General features: G+C 47.8%; 1 protein-coding gene across 5 annotated transcripts in view; it reads right to left on the bottom strand.

Annotated features, from left to right (window-relative positions):
- Positions 1-16002, bottom strand: part of WDFY4 (WDFY family member 4) — a 281181-nt gene that overhangs the window by 170265 nt on the left and 94914 nt on the right. For all 5 annotated transcript variants that reach the window (XM_049697129.1, XM_049697128.1, XM_049697131.1 and 2 more), the window contains 6 exons: positions 15313-15544; positions 14114-14259; positions 12956-13067; positions 12057-12247; positions 5443-5595; positions 1278-1351 (listed from right to left, as the gene is read on the bottom strand). In XM_049697129.1, coding sequence (XP_049553086.1) covers positions 1278-1351; positions 5443-5595; positions 12057-12247; positions 12956-13067; positions 14114-14259; positions 15313-15544 — 908 coding nt within the window. The remainder of the gene's footprint in view (positions 1-1277; positions 1352-5442; positions 5596-12056; positions 12248-12955; positions 13068-14113; positions 14260-15312; positions 15545-16002) is intronic.

The raw sequence follows: 16002 nt of genomic DNA, 5'->3' as shown, positions 1-16002 counted from the left end.
CCAGTCCTGCGTGTGACTTGCTCTCATGGGCTCGATGGGAAAATGTGCATTCATCACCTATGAGACCCCACTGTCCTTTGTGCTCTTTCGAATCACAGCACTGAGTAGCCTGCTCTTCTGTATTCCTCCACCACAGGGCTATGTCTTGTGCTTCTCTGAACTTCTAGCACTGAGAACTGGTATGGAATGGAGTGGGTTTATAATAGATAGGCCATCATGAACGGCTGCATGAAAAGATGGCGGCAAATACTTTCAAAACACCGAGGTCCTAATGCTCTCCAGAAGAGGTGACACGTGAGGAGGCAGGTGGGGGTGTGTGTGAACAGCTTTATTTGTGAGGAAGGAGGTGGATTGATAGGCTGGCACCCCTGCCTCCCTTCCCCCAAATTCTCATCCCTGGTTTTCCTTGGGAATTACCTCTTCCTAACTCCCCTCCACCCGCTCCAGAGGGGAAGTCATGCTGCCTGGCCACATGACCCAAGATGGCCCCGTGAGACTCCATCCTATTGCTAGGACTATCGAGTGAAAAAGAAGCCCTGTCTGCCAACTGTGCTGGGCAGAGGACATGCTGTGAGGATGCCCAGCCAGAATGAAGTTAGCACAGAAGAAAGCACAGATGAGACCAGGGACAGATCTCAGATAAAGTAATATGAGCATCACCCAAACAACATGTGAAGCTCTGCCTCTGTCAACTGTATGAGCCAATAAATTTCCCCTTTCTCCACCTTCCTTTTTTCCCTCCCTTTCTTCCTTCCTTAAGTTGGTTTGAGTTGTATTTCTGCCACTTGCAATCAAAAGAGCCCTGACTAATTCAAAAAGTGACACTCAGCGTGATGGTATTTGGAGGTGGGGCTTTTGAGAGATGCTTAGGTTATGAGAGTGGAGCCCTCATGAATGGGACTAGCACCCTTATAAGAGAGACCCCAGAGAGTTCCCTCACCCCTTCTGCCATGTGAGGTTGTAGTGAGAAGACAGCCAACTATGAACCGGGAAGTAGGTCCCCACGAGACGCTGAATCTGCCAGAGCCTTGGCCTTAGACTTCCAGCCTTCAGAACTGTGAGAAATCAATTTCTGTGATTTGTAAGCCACCCAGTCTACGGTATTCTCATTATAGCAGCTGTGCAGACTAAGACAGACATGCTACCACCTGGGGACCCAGTGCTCTGGGAGGGGAGAAGGCCGTGGTTGCTGAACCACCGGCTGTCCTGTCCTCTCAGTCCCTGTTCTTGGCATGAAGCCTTTGACTGTACCCCCAGGCTGCCACAGCCCAGCTTACCTTGGTGATTGAAGGATTTCCACAAGATGGGAAAAGAGGGAGAGCTCCAAGTTGTCCGCAGCATTCATCCAGAGCTAGAAGACAGAACGAACACAGTGAAACCAAGGTGTGTGGAGAGAAGGGTTTCCAGGCAGCGTGAGCAGGTATGGTGCTGGGCGTGGTCTCCTCTGACTTGGAATCACTAACACAGCTTCCCAGCTCTGGAATCAGACTAGCTCTCCTGACAGCTAGAAAGTAGAGGGCACCTCCCCCAGGGGCAAGTGCAAACACCATTCCTATCGTCCCCATCTCTGCTGCTCTCTGGAGCTTCACTGTGGGTCTAGATTCTAACCAAGGACACCTGCACTAACCATCTCCTACGTGTGTCCCACCCTGGGCCCTGCAACCTGCTGTGTCCACACACCAAACAACATCTCATTTTCACTGGATCCTACAAGGCAAATACCAGTGCTCCCAATTCAGAGATGTGAAAAGACAGGCTGAGACAGACCATTGAGTGACAGGTACCTCACCACCCACAAGTGATAGGACTGGAATTAGAAGCTGAGTCCCACCTCTCAGGTTTTATGCTGTAGCAACTTGTGCATGCAGTTTCTTCAGTTCCCCTATCTATATAGAACCTGCAGCACAGCCCATGTTCCCATCTCCTGTAAACAGAATTGTGAGTGACATGCAGGTGTGAAATGCACTGAGATTCTGAGAGTGAACTTTATCACTCGGGTTGCTTTCTTCATTGTAAACAAAATGCAGCTGCTCCCCATCCTTCTGGGGCAGAGGTGATGGTGTGCCTTCATGCCTCATTTCTACTTCCCTTTAGAGAGCTCTACTATTTCTCATCTAAATGCTGACATTTCCTAAGGCCCAGAATCTATAAAGTTCAGATGTAGGATTATAAGAGTGCACTCATACAGCAGCAAAAAGAGCTCACACTTACAAATGATACCATTTGCCTGCGGCAAGAAGCATCATACAAAGTCCTAAAACGATATCATCATCTGCGTTTAGTAGGTAAGAACAGTGAGGCTCTGAGAGACTGAGTAACTTGTCTGGCGTCCCACGGTTTTTAATTGGCAGAGACTGACTTCAAAGCCTGGGCAGTCTGACCATGAAGCCCACTCTCTTGCCTCCTCTCTGTGTTCCCCTACAGGCATCTCCTGCAGGCAGTGACCCAGAGGGTCAATAATCAACCTCACTTGAACCAAGCCGGTGGCCATGGCTCCATCCTTTTCCTTACTGGGGAAAACAGAAGAGTCTCAGTGGACATAAGTTTATCAGGAAGGCAGAGACTGTCCCTCCCCAATCCCCAGGGCCCAGCATCACACATGCCATGTAGTGGGCACTTAATAAGGATCCATGACATTTTTTAAAAGAGTGAATGCAAAGTAAACTGAAGTAAGCTAAGTGGGTTACTCTTAAGCCAGAAACAGGCTGACAGACTTCCAGCTCCCGTAAGCACAGCCCCTGCCGAGGACACACAGAGGTGGGGCAGCTGCATCTAAGAGAGCTGCTGTGGATCCACGTGGCTCCCAGGGAGGCAGGGGCAGCCAGACATGGCATCCCAACGTACTCGAGAGGGTGCCAAGAGCTTTGCATGCTTGGAATTCATTCATTCATTCACGAAGGCAATCATGAGCAAATGACACAGCAGGCTCTGTGTCGGGAGCTGGAAGAGCTGAGAAAGTAAGACAGGAACCCTGTGGTACCCCTTACCCTTCCCACGAAACAACACCCCTCCCCCCGTTCCCTTTTCCAGAGCTTTAGAACAATGAGACGTTGCCACAGCACATTTGAGGCTGCCTAACTGTTTCAGAAATTATTTTATATAATACCAACTGTCTGAATTTTGGGAAACATGCATAATTGAACCCTGCGGTTGTCATCCTGTGTCACATAACCCCTGTACGAGAGACTGCATTGAGATGTCTGGCTTAAATTTGTTCGAATATCAAATTCTGTTCTCTCCCCACCCCTGGGACCACCTCACTCTCAGAAAGGGGTGGCCTTTTCTGAGACCACAAGCCTAAGACACGCATGACTTTGACTTCCTGTCCCTTCCAGCTTCTCAACTTCCTGCCCCTCCCTGCCGCACACTCAGCATCAAGGATCACGCACCTGCTCCCGTAACCCACTCTCTGGTCTCCAAACCCTCCCTTTCCTTGAAGGACTTGTCCTGTCAGTTTGATTCTCACACTGGTATTTTAACCACCCCTTTTTCACTGCTCAAGTCTCCTATCTAAGTTCTGAAACGCTCCTCCATCTATTTTCTTCTCTCTCTTTTTCTTCTTCAAAAGCCCACTGACTGTCTCCTTCCCGCCTCCTCCCCGCTCTTCACCTCATGTCTGACCCCACCATTTACTCTTCACTGGGCCCGTCAGTGACCTCCAAACACAACCCACACAGCCCTGCCCTTACTTCACCTGATGTAGGCAGACACTGGGGAAACTCTTCTTCTTTTTGAAATTCTCTCCTCCCAATCTTTTAAAAATTTTATTTCATTTCATTTTGTTTTAGTGTGGGTTTTTAGCATCTTTTTGCTTGTTTTTATTGGTTGCCTATTTTCTTAACCCCAGTGAAAAAGCACTGGCTCAGCTGAGGGGTAAGTTTATTCAGGCAGGAACAGGCAGTGGGAGCGTGGTGGGCTCCTGCTTGGGTCATTCCTGGGCTGGGCTGATGGCAACGATGTGGAGCCAAGATGCCTGAGCACGGCCGCAGCATTTCGGAAGGGGCAGCAGTGCTGCCAAGGCATGCTGTCTTGTTTACCAGGGTGGTAAAGCCATTTGTGCATATCTGCTTCCCCGTTGTGCACAGGAAGCCCGTATCGCAGGCCTCGCTGGATTCCCCCACAAGCCTTGCATCTATCTGCAGATCCAGGTCTGGGTGTTCATCCTGGCCTGGTCCAATTAGATAGTATTTCATTTAGGTTTTTTGTAGCTTTTATTTATGAGTAAGATTGACCTGTACTTTTTCATTTCCCATACTATCCTTTTTTGGTTCTGGTATCAAGATTAGCTCATAAAAGAAGCTGGGAGAAATAATACCTACACTATGATCATGACTATGATTTTTAAAAAATACATATATTATGCATAGAAAGTACAAAAAAAGGGATGCATTCAAAGTTAACAACAGTCGTCTGGGTCTCAGAAAGAGGAGTTTTTCTTCCATTTTTCTGTAGTTTAAAATATTCTATAACAAGCACATATTATTTTTTAATTAAAATAAACAGTTTCTAAAATACTTCCATGGACTGCAGTGTGTACCGGCTAAAGTGTGCGCCCTGCAGCTTACCATCCCCCGCTGTCTTCTCTCCCTCCCCCTCCAGCCTCACCTCTACCTGCAACGACATCCCCACAGGTGCCCCAAGCCCCCTGCTCTCAAATCCCCATGGTTGCTCTCACCCCCACACGTGAGCAAATAGCACCCACTCCACCTGAAATATTCCCCCATTGAACACATTCTGTCAAACTCAGCCCCAGAGCCCGGATCTGCTGAGCTGACTGTCCTCTCCTTCCACTCCCCAGATGCCCTGTGCCTCCCTCACCGGCACCCAGCACGTTGTAGCACCACCTCTGTGGTGTCCTGGGCCCCATCGTTGCGTGCAGGGCCTCATCATGGTTATCACCATGTCTCCAGAACACACCAGTGCCCGACCCCAGTGGGCACTCAGTAAACAATGCTTCGTGAATGGATCTCTCCACCCAAAGGTCTGTGCAGGACTCCTCACTCAGCCTCAGGTGTGCCCTCAGCATCTCTCACTCATCCCTTTAAAGGAACATTTATAACCAGCAAAGCACCATCCAAAGGAATTGGCATGTTTTAAAATCCTTCTTATATATGGAAGCTTACACTTTTAAAATCCTTTTCCAGATACTATCTGATTTGGCTCCCACACCAGCCTGTGAGGGAGAGGAGATGGTCTCCCTTTCACACATGAGAAGACTGAAACTCAGAGAAGTCAAGAGACGTGCCCGAGGCCACACAGCCCATTGGTGGTAGGAGTTAATTATTAAACAAGGCCTCTGAAATCCAAAGCCTTGTCAGTTTTCTCTCTCACTACCATCTTGACCATCAAGGAAGCTGACCTGCTGGGTTTAGAGAAAGCTCCAGGCTTTCTGTACCATCACACACCTGTTCCTTTAGGGCTAGTGACCAGTCTCCAGTTTACCTCGAAATTGCAGAGGATGTGCTGGAAGACACCAATGTTGGTGATAGCAGAGGACCCAAAGCCCAGTTCTGCGGTGCCGGCAACAGACAGGATCAGCTGAAAAATGCGATGGTTTAGGAAAGAGGTCTTTTTCCTCAGGAGAAACGCCATTATCTGCAAAGGTTAAAACACAAAGCAGTTTACTCGTGAATGCATCGTCACCACTCTTTCTCCCTCACCCACTTGTTCCTACCAGCACCTTTGGTCAGCCCAGTCTGAAAGCGCTCCGCTCTCTCGTGCTACCTCTTCCATTCCCTTGTTATCAGAAGGAAAACATATACCAACTTCTGTGGCTGCTTCCCCACCAGTGTCTGCTTTTCTGTACTTGAGGCTTCACCTCTCACTGTGGGCCCCGGCTCCTTCCTGAATCTTACACATTTCCAGAATTCCACCTTCTCCTGGTTTCTTTCTACATTTCTGAGTATTCTTCTCATTTTCCTTTACTGAATCCTACATTCATACCCATCCTACAGATGTTGCTATATCACTAGGAAGCCACCACCGGCCCACGAACCCAGTTACATCAGCTTCACTTCAGGCTGCTGCCAACAGACGTGCCATTCTGCTGTGCCAGGTCCTGGGAAACTGGCAACACGCAAGCATCCATACCGAGTTGGAGGCACTGGGATCCCAGTGGCCCACACTCATCTCAGAGACTAATGAGATGGACCTCACCTAGCCTCATGTCTCTGTTGACCTCAGTCACACACAAGTCAGGCTGACCCACCATCCACTTGCATCTGGGTTCTCATCAACTTCATCTGGATTCTCAGCTCAGCTCATCCACAGCTCAATTCCCTACACCTGTATCTGACACAGTCCACCCTTCTCCCTGTCCTCTCAGACACACTCTTCCAGTGTGTCATTAGGAAGTCTCACTTGTTGTTATGAACTGAATGTCTGTTCCTCCCCAAATTCACATGTTGAAACTCTATTCCCCAATATGATGCTATTTGGAGACAGGTCTTTTGGGATATAATTAGCATTAGATGAGGTCATGAGGGTGGAGCCCTCACAGATGGGATTAGTGCCCTTATAAGAGCACAAGGGAGCTTTCTTCCTCTCTCTGCTCTGCCATGTGAGGATACAATGAGAAGTTGGCCATCTGCAATCCGGAAGGGAGTCCTCACTCAACCTGACCATGCCGGCACCCTGATCTTGGACTTCGCAGTCTCCAGAACTGGGAGATAATTAATTTCTGTTGTTTATAAGCCACCCAGTCTATAGTATTCTGTTATAGCAGCCCAAACTGACTGAGACAATTGTAATCGGAAAATAATATCTTTTCAGACTGTTCCAGTCACTTCTTCAGCATATCCCCACTCCCCAACCAGGACGTAATTAGGATGGCTGAAAGCTGCTTGAGAAAAGTCACTCAGGCTGACTGGTTTCACTTTACATTAATAGTGTCAAATGTCAAATTAGTACTCAATTTGGCCTCGCAGTCCAACTCTTTTTTTAGTAAGCTGGCTTTCCTCATCCTAAAGATGATGATCTCATCTCTTCTCCTCTCTCCTTCAGCCTCCCTCCCCTCCACCACCTGACTCAGTACACAGCTGAGAATCTAGAACCCATCAGACGTGAACACTCTCATGTCCCCACCATCAGATCCACAAATGCCTGCACTGCATTCCTTCCTGTCACAAGCAGGGTTTCTCTTCACCTGGCCTCTGGGACCCACCCCTCGCCTGCTCCTTGGGATAGCTCTTCTCTCCTAGCTTCATCCATCCTTCTCTCTTCTGTCACTTTCTTCCTGACAAATATGCCCTAGTAGTTCTCCTTTTAAAGATAACCTTCCCTTGAACCCTAATCCCTCTAGTTTGGGCCCCATTTCTCTACTCTTCTTTGTAGGTAAACTTCTTGAAAGCACTATCGGACTTCTCTGGCGGTGCAGTGGTTACGAATCTGCCTACCAATGCAGGGGACACGGGTTCGAGCTCTGGTCTGGGAAGATCCCACAGGCCGTGGAGCAACTAAGCCTGCAAGCCACAACTGCTGAAGCCTGAGCACCCTAGAGCCCGAGCGCCACAACTACTGAGCCCTCGTGGCGTGCTGCAACTACTGAAGCTCGCGTGCCTAGAGCTCGTGCTCCGCAACAAGAGAAGCCACCACAATGAGAAGCCCTCGCACTGCTACAAAGAGTAGCCCCCGCCCGCCACAACTAGAGAAAGCCCGTTGTGCGGCAACGAGGACCCAACACAGCCAAAAATTTTAAAAAATTTAAAAATAGAAAGCACTATCAACACACTCAGGCTCCACATCCTCACTTCACATTCTCTTCTCAACCCCCTTCTGCTGTTGCTGCCTCTTCCTGCCCACCTGCCTTAGAAAGGTCACTAGTGACTCCCAGGTGCCAAGTCCAACAGGGACTTCTCTGTCCTTAGTTTGCTGCATTATTTATCAGCATCTAGCATTGTTTGACTATGCCCACCTTCTCAAAACACTTTATTTTTCAAATTCTTTGACAAAGCATTTCTTTGTTTTCTCTTCCTTCTTCCCTCTCAACCTCCCTTGTTGGGTTTTCATCATATTTCCAAGCTCTACCTGGTGAGTTCCTCACTGCTTCCTCCTTTGTCCTCTTCTCTCCTTTCACTACTCCTTTTCTTTGGCTATTTCATCAATTTCCTTAGATTAAATACCATCATGATGCTATTGATGACTCTCACATCTATACCTCCCACCAAGCACGCCCTTCTGAACTCCAGGGCTGGGTATCCCACCTGATATTTTACCTTTGATGTCTCACAGTCACCTCACACTTAGCATGTCCCAAATGTCTTATTCCTTCCTGTCGGCAGCACTCTGGGTGCACAGCACTGGCTGTTTTCATATGCTACGTGCCAAGACTGCTCACAAAGACTCCAAGTCTCCCCAGATCCGGGATGCAGTCTCACATCATGTTGGATTCTATCCAGTCTCCGATCTTGACCCTTCAAACCATCTTCCACACAGATGTCAAATGTCATTCTAAAGCATCATTCATTCCACTTCCCTGTTCTAAGCCTATGAATGGTTACTCATCACCTCTGAGATAAGATCCATGCTCCTTGGAGTGGCAGGGCTCTGACCCTTCCCTCCATCTCCATCTAGGCTGTGCACCTGCCTGCAATTGTACTTTCCTCCCAGCCATGTCGAGGAACCCATCTTGGATCCCTTAAGTGTTCATAATGTTAATCTAGAACACCATCCTCCATCTTTACCATGTTATGAAAATCCATCTTATAAAACTTGGCTGGATGTCACCTAGTCTGACAAGAGGATGATAAATAAGTTTGATAGAAATAACAGATAGGAAGGGTTATGCTCTCCAATCAGCAAACCAACAGATAAATACAGAGTAAACGTCTAAAAAATGATTAAATCCACTCCTGAGCCAGCCAGTTAATTGAAGACCCTTGTTTCCATTCACTGATTCATTCCAAAAATCATTACTGAACACTTACTGTCTACCATGTGCTCTTAGGATGCAACAATGAACAAGCAAACCCAGTCCTGTCCTCATGGGGCTTGTGTCTAGGGGCAAAACAGACCACAAACATGGCAACAAGTACATATACAACATGCCAAACAGGCATGCACATTAGGAAGAAACAAAGCAAGAAAATGTGTCTAGAAAGAGATGAGGGTTCTGTTTTATAAAGAGTAGTCAGGGAAGGCAAAAAATAGTAATAATAATCTTGTTTCTTTACTCAAACCTGCCATTTCCCACCCCTCTACCACTATCTCTTTCCCTAAATACATAAATTTTTGAAGTATTTCTATTGTAAGCCATAAGGGTTTTAAAATTTTTTTTTCTGCCTTCACATTAAAAAGTACAACGAATCTCTGAATCTGATGGATTCTTTACTCAAACTATTTGGGAGTCCTTGTCTCGTGATAATATTTTTCTCTCTACCTCATTAGACAATGTTGTAGGCTGACTGTATCGCCTCAAAATTTATATATTGAAACCTAATTGCCCGTATGATGGTATTAGGAGGCAGGGCCTTTGGGAGATGATTAGGTCATAAGGATGGAGCTCTCGTGAGTTGGATTAGTATCCTTATAAAATAGACCCCTGAGAGCTCCTTCATCTTTTCTGCCATGTGAGGACACAGCAGAAAGATGGTTGTCTATGAAACAGGAAGTAGGTCCTCACCAGACACCGAATCTGCCAGCACCGTGGTCTTGGATTTCTCACTCTATAGCACTCTGAGAAATAAATTTCTGTGGCTGTTAGGCCACCCCATCTATGGTATCTTTTATAGCAGCCTAAACAGACTGAGTCAGACAGAAATTTCTACGGAGGGAGGGACTAAACCCATTTATTCATCTGTATCCCTAGACTGACACTGCCTGGCTCTTAGGAGGTACTCAGTCAATATGTGTTGAGTAAACAGATTCCATTCAAGGGCCACTTTTTGCCTCTACCATCTCTTTCTGAAAAGCTCAGCCAGTCCAGTCCTCTAGACCTTCTCCGATCCCCTTTCTTTTTAAAGAAGCTCTTTGTGACTCCTCTACCAAGCGTGATGCGGCCACCTCGGCAGCCCTGGAGCACATTAACGCTCCCAAGGCACTGCATTCATGCGACAAGCGCTCACTGAGAACTCACGACGTGCCTGGCCCTGCAGTGGGCAGCGAGGAGACAACGGCGAACACAACAGGGCCCAGCTCTTAGGAGCTCCAGGGTTCTGGGAAGATGGAGGGTAACCACTGGGTCACGGAGACTGTGGTAGCTCTGGAAGAGAATCTCGGACACTTGTTGCATTTGATTTGTACTGAAATTATTCTGGTATTCGTCTTATTTTATCCTTCTAGGTCTACCCACGAGAGCAGGAACTGCTTTGGGCCTTTTTAGAAATGCTCACAGTAATTATTAAAATCCCTAGCCAGAGCGGACATCCGTGTGCTGAACTGGGACAAATCCCACTACTACTGCCTTTAACAATATAATCAGAGAAAACTGTTATATACCAGGAGCCTCAATACTTGGATTTTGAAATAAATCTGGCCACACACATTCATTTATTCCCCAGATATTTACTGAGTCTTTCTGGTCTCAGTAATACACTGGCAAAGAACAAGAAAAGCCCAGCGCTTTAGACCATTACAGTCTGATGGAGATGAGCAGAGTGATTATCACAGCACTGCATGAGAGCAGTTAGACCTGGGCATACACACAGTGCCACAGAGGCTGGGAGACGACCACACGGGCAGCGCAGGGGTCAAGGGAGATGTACCCCTTGCCACTGGAGCTCCACCTGGGAAAACAAGAGGAATGTGCCTGGGAAAAATGATCAACAAACCATGGGCACAGGAACACAGGGTCACACTATGTGTTTAGTGATCCATGACCACACGGGATTTGAGGACACAGGAGTGTAGGGTATGAAACGCTGGCCGGGTGGGAGGTGGGGCTGGAAGGCCAGGTTGGTAGCCAGTTAGAAAGGCCTTTAGGAGTTGGGATATTGTATCAACGACCGGACGTGTCTGAAGGGTTTGCACGAGGCAGAGGTGTCATCAGGTCTATAATGTAGAACTGTGACTGGCATCAGTGGACCTTGAGGGAGAGGCAGGAGGAAGGGGCTGCTGTCTGGCTGTGGCACAGCAGTCCAGGTGAGAGGGGGTGTGCCTGACGTGACACCATACAGCTTTCTTCTCAGACCCTGACTCGGGGGCCGAAGAGACAGGGAGGCCCTCCCCCTGCCCCCACTGTGCCCAGGAGGAAACTGCAGCCTCTGTGCCCCAGTGACCTTGTCTAGGCCTTGACCCTATTCCTGCCCTGCATGAGTCCTTTCTTGGCTGCTTCCCAGCCAGGCAGGGCATTCCTGAAGGACAGTGTCTACAACTCATCTGACATTATGAACAGTAAATAGCAATAACAATCACAGTGCACACACACGGCAGCTACTCTGAGCAGGCACATGTCTAAGCATTCAGCATATATTAACTCAGTTATCACAATCCTACAAAATAGGTGTTGCTATTATTCCCATTTTACACAGAGGAGAACTGAAGCACAGAGAGATTAAGAACTAAAGATGGCCAACATTTCTAGGGCACTTACTCTGGGCCAGACATTAATTCTAAGCCCTTCACTTGTATTAAATCATCTAGTCCTCATGATACAGGAGATATGATAGATACAGGAGATATGACAGATCATATCGTGCAGGTAGAGAAACCAAGACAGAGAGGGTTAATAACTCAGGACTCAGGCAAGGTTAAGTAGTAAGTTAGGCAGAGGCTCAATTCAAACGCAGCATTCTAGTTCTATGGTCTAGGCTCTTAGCCATCACGCTAGATGCGAAGTGGGGGGATCACAAATGATTCCTGAATTCATCAGTGAAAGGTGCCGGCAGCTGCAGACAGGTGAGCATCCCCATCCTGATCAGAGTCCCTCTCTGGCTGGCTGTCACCTGGCCCTCTGCTCTGGTGACACTGGTCTTAGGACCCAGGGACCTTCAGTTTCCCTTCTCCAAAAGTCATGCTAGTGGGAATGTCCACTTGGGCCAGCAAGCCTCCTCCCTGTTCCTCGGGGATGCCAGCTCCCTGCAGGGGGGGCACTGCAGGCTCAGATGTGAGGGTGGGATTACCTGGTACCCACAGATGAGCTGCATCAGGCGATCACACATGACATTGCTGGTCAGGACCGAGTGCAGGACTTTCACGGCCGCGTACAAGGTGTGGTCATCCGTTGCTAAGGAAATGAGGCCCAGGAGGATGGCAGGGCCACCGATGAAGTCCAGGCTACTGGCAGCAGGGCTGGAGTGGAACACCCTTACCCCTGTGTGGGACAAAGGGCATTCCTGAGTATACTACAGCTTCACTGCAGTGGAAGTTCCCGCGGCACCATGCAAGAGCTGTCAGGAGCACCATCCACTCAGGGCGGGGGCCTGTGCACAGGACAGGCTGGGAGGAAAAGGAGGGGCTTTGAAACTTTTAGGTCAATGAGAAATCCTGTGCTGAGTCCTTTCTGGGTCACAGAAGGCTGAAACAGCCCAAGGGATTTCAGACCTCCAGCCTCCGTCTCAGTGCAGAGTGCCGGATGAGCCAGCTGCCCTCTGAGCCTCAGTTTGCTGGCTGCTCTGACAACTTCTGGTTCTTGTCTGCCCTCTAGATCTGCAACGTTGGACCCCTGCATCAGTTCATGGCTTTGCTCCTGCCTGATTGCAAGGCAACCAACAGTCGCTGGCTGTTGTTTTCACCCAAACAACCACAAGCATTGCCTCTGCTCAGAGGCCCCACTGTACTCACTCCATTGTGCACAGACGCCAGCCCCGTTAGTAGCGAGTTCACGACCCGTTGTCAGCTGCAGCAAAGTGAACTGACCTCTGCAGGGAGGCTAACTCTCTGGTGAGATTAACTCCCAACTCTCGCCCTCACTGTTCCAGCTCCTCAGCCCTCTCAGTCCTGCCTGCCGCTCCAGAATTCCAGGCTGCACAAGCGATGACGGCCACAACCCTTCTTCCCAAATAGCAGTAAAAGTTCATACCTAATTGGCCTATGGCCACGGCTCCAATGGTTCGAAGAGAGCCCGAGAGGTGACTAGCACAATTTCTTAGCAAGAACACAGGCGTGGCATTGTTGCGGGATGAAATGTTCATCTAGAGAAATTGGTAACAATTAATCCAAGAAACCTTCCTGGGAAGGAGGAGGTCTTGTTCATGAGCTCCTGGAGGGCAGGCACCCACAGGCCTGGCACTCCGTAAGTGTAAGTCAGTGAATGAATAATAACTGAACCGACGTCAGAGGGACTGAAGCCAAAATTCAGGTTCCCCTGTCCTGCCTCCCAGGCTCTGGCTTAATCATAAGGGAGCAACTTCGGTTATACAACTGCGCCACCAGTGTCCCGCATGCTCACTAGTGTAAACAAATGCTCACAGTGAGGAGCTGATGAGAGCAGGAAGGACCTGAGGACACTGGAGGTGGAACGGTGCTGTGAAGGCCAGAGCTGCCTCCTTCCCGATCTAGGGTCATCCGGCTCTGCAAGCCCTGGCATCCCCAGTCTCAGACGGCCAGGAAGACAGGGACCCTGGTCTCCTCCAGCAGAAGGTTCTGTGCTGGTAAGGCACAGCTGTGGTGCTCAACAGGACTTAACCCCTGATCCTGCCGTCTCAGTAAAGGGAAGGGGCCTTCTGTCTGTGAGGGTGGAGAGAACGTAAACAAATCAGCCCGAATTCATCAGCAGTAAGCAATAGAGCTCTTTATGCAGGAATTAGGAAACAGGAAGTCTAATGGCATCTTCATCTATAAGCATGTCTGCTTGCTGTTTTGCAAGTTTGTTGTTTGCATAAACACAGTGATTCAAAGAATATTCTGCAATGTTGGGGGGTTAGTAGCACCCAGAAAAGGGAAGCTCAGTAGTGTTCCCAGTGTTACAGAGGCTTTATAAATATTCCATTTGTTCTTGCTCTACCAAGGAAAACGAAGAACACCTACTTTCTTCTCAGAAATAAGAGGTTTAGTCTTGTGGGATGCGAATGCGCGGGCGTCATGAAATATTTTAACAAATGAAGTGGGAAGCATGCCTGTGTGTAACTGTCTACACATGCACAAATGTGAATTAGTATTCACTTAATCACTGAAAGCTGAAGGAAGCCATGAGATCGTGATTCCAAAACGGAGCAGCAGGTGAAGTTAGAGGGCATACCTCTTTGGCAATCAGGCGGCTGTCCACCTCATTGTATGCGTTTCTGATGTCTGCAACGCTGGTGATGGAGGAGCTGGCTATGTGAAGGCCAAAGGAAACCCTTTCCTCTGCAACCAGGGGCATCACTTCCATACAAGGGTCCTCTCCTAAAATAACACATCTTCAGTTATTTCTATTCTCACTTTACTGAGTAGGAAATTAAGCCTCAGAAGAGTAAGTATCTACTGCTACATGGCGAAGTCATCACTGAGGAATGTTTGTAGCTGCTATATGTTGTTACATTGTATGTTATATATTACATGTTTGCCCCTACCTGTGATTTCTGACACATAGAAAACTGTAGAGAAATCTCACAATATTAACCCTACTATAAAAATAGAGGCATTCCAAGTATGAAATTACTAAAGCTTGAGACACCTATCGAGAATGTAACCTCGCTCCCAAAATGCTGGGCCGAAAGCCCTAAGGGTTTCAATGAGCTGCATGTACATGGTAAACACATCCTTTGGCATGAGTGCCCATGTCGCTGAGTCAAGGAGAGCCACATGTGGCACTTGAGAAGCATGGTGTGAACAGAGAGTTGATGAAACTTCGGCTCTGGACCTGACCTCCTCACATTGTTCTGGCCAGTGCCCTTTGCCAGAGGAAATGAAGATCAAAGAAGACATGGAGCCTGGAGACAGAAACACTCCAGAGCACTCAATCGCCCTTCACCAGGCACGAAGCCTTCCATACATAGATTCATTTATCATTCTTCCCAGATGGGAGCTGACCCCGTTGACTTGACAGAGCACAGAGAGCTATGCTCCCTGCTTGAACAGCCAACAATCAATAATGAAAATGTGGGTGTTTTGTCTGCCTGTTTAATAATTGAAGACAACTGTATACTTTAGTTAAAAAGCTTCTTCATTAAAAGGAATGTAACTGATTTATCTCACTCGCTTCCCCCTTTCTTTGCTGATGGTATTACCCACCACTTTCCTCCATTATGTGTGTTGGAACTGAAATCTAAAGGAGATTGTCATTTCCTTTTCTGACATTTTCTATTGGATTGTAAATATGTAATGATCCAATTACAGAGGTTTTCCCTAATGACTGGCCTGTGCTGAGTTTATTCTTTATAAATAAGCTATAAATAACTGAATGGCCATTTAAAAAATAGTATCGGCAAGATCATTATAAATCAAAACACCCCATACCTTGGGCATGCACAGCTTGGAAGTTACCACAGTATCTTGGGCCAAGTTTGTTAATAACTTCCAGAGTTTCCATTGAGATGGCTTCTTCGAAGAGGTACGCAGGGCCCAGACGCCATATTAATGATGACTTTTGTTTCCAAACTTGAGGGGTAGCAATATATCCATAAACATCCACAAATGAAGATGGATCCATTGAAAGGAATGGTCCTGGTAAGGCCTGAATGTACAACATCTGTTAACATAAAAAGGTTGGGGGGGGGGTGATGTAGATGGGAGGTGTTTAACCTCAGAATTAATCAAACAAACACATAAAATATAAAATGATGTACCTTCTTCTTCTCTCAAAGTAAAAACTTGTTTTATCTAAAAACATTACAAAGATAACTCTCAAAGCTGAGAAACAGTGCACAAAACAGTTTATAAAATGCTGGTGGGGGCTTCCCTGGTGGCGCAGTGGTTGAGAGTCCGCCTGCTGATGCAGGGGACGCGGGTTCAGGCCCCAGTCCGGGAAGATCCCACATGCCGCGGAGCGGCTGGGCCCGTGAGCCATGGCCGCTGAGCCTGCGCGTCCGGAGCCTGTGCTCCGCAACGGGAGAGGCCATAACAGTGAGAAGCCCGCGTACCGAAAAAAAAAAAAAAAAAAAAAAAAAAAAAAAAAAATGCTGGTGGGAGTAAAAAACTGACACTGTG

This window comes from Orcinus orca, chromosome 14, assembly GCF_937001465.1.
Source record: "Orcinus orca chromosome 14, mOrcOrc1.1, whole genome shotgun sequence".
Taxonomy (NCBI): Eukaryota; Metazoa; Chordata; class Mammalia; order Artiodactyla; family Delphinidae; genus Orcinus; species Orcinus orca.
The sequence above is the reverse complement of the archived record's forward strand: the minus strand, read 5'-3'. Positions and strand labels throughout refer to the sequence as shown.